The sequence below is a fragment of the Pseudophryne corroboree genome, chromosome 3, assembly GCF_028390025.1.
Source record: "Pseudophryne corroboree isolate aPseCor3 chromosome 3, aPseCor3.hap2, whole genome shotgun sequence".
Lineage (NCBI taxonomy): Eukaryota > Metazoa > Chordata > Amphibia > Anura > Myobatrachidae > Pseudophryne > Pseudophryne corroboree.
The window spans coordinates 713,365,951-713,371,869 of NC_086446.1; the positions used below are offsets into that span (position 1 = coordinate 713,365,951).

General features: G+C 41.2%; 1 protein-coding gene across 1 annotated transcript; it reads left to right on the plus strand.

Moving 5' to 3' along the window:
• The first annotated feature begins 317 nt into the window (after positions 1-317).
• On the plus strand, positions 318-3,479 carry HMX3 (H6 family homeobox 3). The gene is made up of 2 exons (XM_063963757.1): positions 318-859; positions 1,673-3,479. The coding sequence occupies exons 1-2, from the start codon at positions 538-540 to the stop codon at positions 2,290-2,292; spliced, it is 942 nt and encodes a 313-aa protein (XP_063819827.1). The 5' UTR covers positions 318-537; the 3' UTR covers positions 2,293-3,479.
• The last annotated feature ends 2,440 nt before the right edge of the window (positions 3,480-5,919 follow it).

Here is a 5,919-nt window from a genome sequence, read left to right on the forward strand (position 1 = left end):
TTCTACCTCTTATAGAAAGCAGAAGTCCCGACTTACACAAAACTGGCTCCAGTTTGTGCCAATAGTCAGATCTGTGTCATTTGCCTGCTGCACTTCTAGTGGTGCTTTACTAAAGCCAATATCCTTTTGTGCTAATAGCCCTGTCCTCATTTGCTGCCTAATTGGACTATATAAAGCCAATAAGAGGCGAGTCCTGGCAGCCTAGAGCCAAAGCACAGAGTGTGGGAGTTGGGCTGACTGCTGAACCCTCCCTCCTCCCCCCCCCATCCCTCCACCTCCTGGTCCCTTTGCCTCTATCCCTCCTCCTCTCTTCCTTCTCTCGCCTTTTCCCAGTTGCTATCAGTCTCCCCGGTTTGCAGGTGCTGCTTGCTACTCCCTGGATGGCTGTTTAGTTTATCACTTTACCTAGACATTTCCTGGCCTTCCCAATGTTGGCTTGGGAGACCTAGCCCCCACTTGCCTACCTCATCCCATCTCCTTTCCAGATCCGGATTTCAGGTTCCACTGGGAAAGGTTTTGGCTTTCAGCTTTTGGTTGATGGTTACATCAGACCTTACCATGCCTGAGACAGGACAAGAAAGTAGCACCCCACCGGCCAAGGAGTCCCCCTTTTCCATTAAGAGCCTCCTGACTTGTGAGCCACCCAGGGCTGCGCGCCCACATAAGGCACTCTTCACCCCCATCAAAGGAACTTTGGACGGAGCGGCCTTTGCCCTATCTCCACTGACAGACCTCTCCTTTCCCCGGCTGGAGATCCCAACGCAGAGGTTCGCCTTACCTGCACATTACTTTGAGAGGTCCCCTGCCTGGTGGTACTCCTACACCCTGACGCATGGAGGTCACACACACAGGACTGAAGGTATAACCTTTCTCCTTGCAAATATGGCTGTAGCATGGGGAGAGGGGGGGAGTATAAGATGTCTGCAGAAGCTGGGGAACTATAGGTCCAAGCATAACCGACAGGGCATGCTGGGACTTGTAGTTAAGCAAGAGATGAAGAGGCACAAATAACCTCTGCAGGACAAAGCTGGAGTGCGCACCCCAGAACGCACAACTAAAGCCAACACTGGGAACTCTCAGTTAATAAAGCAAAATGTTGTTCCATAAGTTCTCACTTATGAAATATAATGATTCTTGATTGGAAAAATGTAGGGACACACCAATTAACAGGGATTGGGATGGATAAGGCGCACGGTAATGTACTAACGGACAGGTGTATTAATAGGAAGATAAGTGCGAGTTTCAGATCTTCTCTAACGACCTTTTCGAAATGCATTTAAATGAAGAATCTGTGGGATGACACAAATGATAATTGATTAATTCTAATTAAATAGAGAGCGGAAATAGTGTCTTTGAGGCACTGGAATATTATATCAAATTACCTTCCTTTTTCTCGCATCTGCATATGGAAAATATTAGTGGCTGCGCGAGAAACGTATTCAAATAAAGACGCACAGTAACAAATGTCTGGTTGTCCCGGGGTGAAGGGCGAAAGGGGATCGCATGTTAAATACTGGCGTTATCTGGCTTTCTCCTTTGGGTCTCCAGTCCGGTCTGATGATTACGTCTCCTGAAGTCTTGAGGGCGCACGTTTCAGATAAATTGGTTGTAATGATGACAGTGATAATGTTATTGTGACAGTGACTAATGACTGCTATTTGTTTGTCTTTAGCTCCAGAGAAGAGCCTGCTGCTTGGTCCTCCGTCACCGGTGTCTGGGGGCGAGAGAGACTCTCCAGAACCCATCCGTTCCCTTAAACCAGACCTGGACTCCAAGGAGAATGACTCCAAAAGTCCAGAGGAGATCATACTGGAGGAGAGCGACCCTGAGGACGGCAAGAAAGACGAAAGTGGCGAGGACTGGAAGAAAAGGGAGGACAGTCCGGACAAGAAGCCCTGTAGGAAGAAGAAGACCAGGACAGTGTTCTCAAGGAGCCAGGTCTTCCAGCTGGAGTCCACCTTTGACATGAAGAGGTACCTCAGCAGCTCAGAGAGGGCAGGACTGGCGGCCTCTCTGCACCTGACAGAGACTCAAGTCAAAATCTGGTTCCAGAACCGGAGAAACAAATGGAAAAGGCAGCTGGCTGCAGAACTTGAGGCTGCCAACCTTAGCCACGCAGCTGCCCAGAGGATCGTGCGAGTGCCCATCTTGTACCATGAGAACTCCTCCAGTGCAGAGAGTGCCAACTCTGCTGCCAATGTGCCAGTCAGTCAGCCCCTCCTGACTTTCCCTCATCCTGTATACTACTCCCATCCTGTAGTCACATCAGTGCCCTTACTCAGGCCAGTCTGAGGGCAGTTGAGCGCCTGGGCACCTGGCACTGGGTAGGGATGGACAAAAGTGTCACTAAGACCCTCCGGTTTGGTGGACAGGATAGGCCACTATGAGTAATTAACGCTGCAGAACTTCTCCAAAGTGTTTGTAAGTACTGAAGATGGCTGTACCCCAGGGAAGGGGCAGGTCGCGCAATGTTTAGAAACGAGACTCCTAAAAATACAGGATATTTTTTTTTTAAGTGAATAAAATGCGCAGGCAATTTGTGACACCGGATATTTTTTATTACTATTATTTCATTAACAAAAGGGCAAATATAATTACACTGATTTCTGTTCAATTTGCCAAATACTCAAGAACTGAATTCAATCGCAACCTTTTATTGCAGATCAGTTACCACTAAACGCTGTAGTTTCATTTTCTTTTGCAAGCAGAACGAACGCATTGTCTATTTGTATAAATAGTTGTTTTGCTCAATTTTGTAACTCCTTTTCGTGTTTAATTATTATTTTTTTACCCAATTATATTATTTATTATAAAGGCTTATTCGGTCTTCAAAACCCAAGGCCGCCACCTATTTTAAGGTTTTTCTGTCCATTAAGCATTTTGACTTGAAACAAAAACTGTACATTTTTTTATTACTTTTTTGTTTGTTTTTAAAACTTCTGTGTTGTAATATAAATATATATATTTTTGTTTGGAATGTGCAATATGAATGTTAGTTGGCAGCCCCTTTGACGATTATTGTTTTACTAATCATAACAGAAAAAGAGGATGGGAACATAAATAATGTTTAAATCACAAAAGGTAAAAACAGTAATAAGTAGTGATGTATAATAAAACCAATATATAACTACAGGAATTTCAACGGAAAATAGGGGCTGAAAACTTGAGTGTGTCACGGAAAATGAGACTAGAAGCTGGGCTTTGTAATAAGGGACAATCAATAATGTAATTTAAGTTATTTTGTAAATATACCGTATCCACACATTGTGGGGTTCTGGTGGCTCTGCGCTATCCCCCCCATCCCCTCCCCCGTACCCCTCTTCCCACCCCCAGTTACTTGTTGCATAGGAAAGTATACGTGGCAAGGGCGCAGGGTACCGACTCCCCACCTGTATCTTGGACATATTTCAGACTTTTTTTTTTTTTAATAAAATATATTTGTAAAAATTAATGTTTGTTGTGAAAATGAAAAAATAAAAGAAGCTTTCCTTATTTTGTCTCCGTCTGATTTTCACTTGAGGTGTCCGATTCACAGTTCTGCGTAACTGAAATTTCGCTCCGTTCGCTTCCAGGCGGCACCGTTACGCAATGTACTCAGCATGCGTGTAATGGGTGTACTGTAAACCCAATGACCATCCAAGCCAATCATTTTATTTTTTACACACAATTTTCTCCCTATTTGTAGGAATTTGAACTTCTTTCAGACAATACAAAATCTTTACAATTATTTAGTGAAACTTTCAGCTTAACAATTATCAACCATGATAAACATTTAAGATTATACAAATACTCCTTCTCTTCTTCTTCTTCTTCTTCTTCTTCTTCTTCTTCTTCTTCTTCTTCTTCTTCTTCTTCTTCTTCTTCATTATTATTTGTTAATGTAATTTATATCCTTATAATACACACTTGCTGGGCATGCACTAAACTAGACCTCCTAATTAGACCTACATAAATGTCTCTCTGCTATGAGATGCAAACCTATAGTAAGTCCAAGGCGTTTCTAGAGGGATCTCTCTCTCTCTCTCTCTCTCTCTCTCTCTCTCTCTCTCTCTCTCTCCCTCCCCCTCTCTCTCTCTCTCTCTCTCTCTCTCTCTCTCTCTCAGCAAATGGCTGGATGAGGATATACAAGCCACAAAGAGAAACAGAAAGGGGTCCTGGAACACCTGTGCTAAACTTGGCATCTAGTTCTGTGTTCATCTCAGTATGAAAACTGCATTGAAGTCCCTGTTTCAGGACATTAATGCAGAACACCTTCAGTTAGTCTTGCCCTACTAAAGGCTCATCCCACTGAATGACGATTGGGATAGTTTTTGCAAAATCCACAATATAACTCTCTAGTAGGAATCAATCTTTTTCTTTATCAAGTTAAGTATCCCAAATAATAATACAAAAAAATAAATAAAAAATCCACCCAAGTGACATTGCCTACGTCCAATGTTATGTGTATACATTGGGGATGTGTGCGTGTTATGCACTAGTATATATTTGGTTTTCTGTTTTGTATTTGTTTTTTTCTTTTTCTCAGTTGTTCTTGGAAAGATTTGAACCTACATTGCGCTTGTCTTAATACACAACTGACTTGATCCACCCATCCATCTCCTTGCTGATGATTGCCCTGGCAAAAGCAATGAGTTGTTTTGATGGCAAAAGATCATATCTTTTTTTTTATTTTTGGGTTGATAGAAAAACGAACCCTTAAAATAATGTGTGTGTGTGTGTGTGTGTGTGTGTGTGTGTGTGTGTGTGTGTGTGTGTGTGTGTTTTTGTTAACTGTTTTCAAAGGAGGGTTGAACGCTTTGAAAAGTACCTTTTACTGGCAGTTGGGTTGGAAATAAATACAAGCTGGCATGCGACCTAACTGGAATACAAACACATTTTCTAAAGTCAAAATATGTTGTCCCTTGTATATGATGACAACAGAGGGATGCCTCCACTGTTTGCAATACTAACTTTTAAAGGAACCAAAAAGGGAGCTCATTAAAATGTTTCAATTACAAACAAGCGCCAGATTTAACAGAGATATTCTCCTGTTACCAAATCAGAAGAAAATAACTTCTTTATTTGGGGTTAGTGTCTGCAAAACGCTTCTTGACTTATCCAGTATTTGCTAGTACCAGAAATGACAAGGGATGGTAACCAGCCCAGACTGTGCTTTGTGTGTGTATGTGTATGTGTGTATGTGTGCGTGTGTCTCTATGGCACATTTTTATCACTTTAGTCAGCAGGCTCAGTAATAAGAGTTGCAATACTGTACATAGTATTGTGGAGGATACAAGTGGAGCATCACAACATTTTTGCTTAAACCCAGCCTTGATCTGTTCCAGAATTGAAAGCAATGAAACAATTAAATCCCTATTTTGCACTCTGGAAGATAAAAGAACTCTAGATTTTGATCACTTGTCCATGTACCAATTTGTGGTCCTAGATCATATAATAATTACATGGATGGTTTTGTTATTATTATTATTATTATTATTATTATTATTATTATTATTTATTTATAATTTCTACAATATCGTTTCCAGAATTGAATACAGTAGGATCCTCTGGGGTTTTTTAACACTACATTTTCATAGCTGCCTATGTAACATGGCTATAAACAGATTTTTAATTCCAATATATCTCTACTACATTAGACTGTTCTTACTTTCTAACCTATTTATTAAAAGTCAGTGTTTTTCCAGTAAAAGATCTTAGTTCAAATAATTATTCCTCATCACTCTATAGCATTAATGGGACGTTGATTAGTTTAGAGGCATTTGATAAATATAATCTTCGTTTTCTCGCTGTTGCCCCTAATCGTGAGCTCGTGTTGGAAGTCTGTGCTGTAAAACTTAAACAGGAGATTTTTCGATTACTCTTATTCAGGCTGCATTAAGATATACATTAAGACCTTTTCTATATTAATAACCCTGCAAT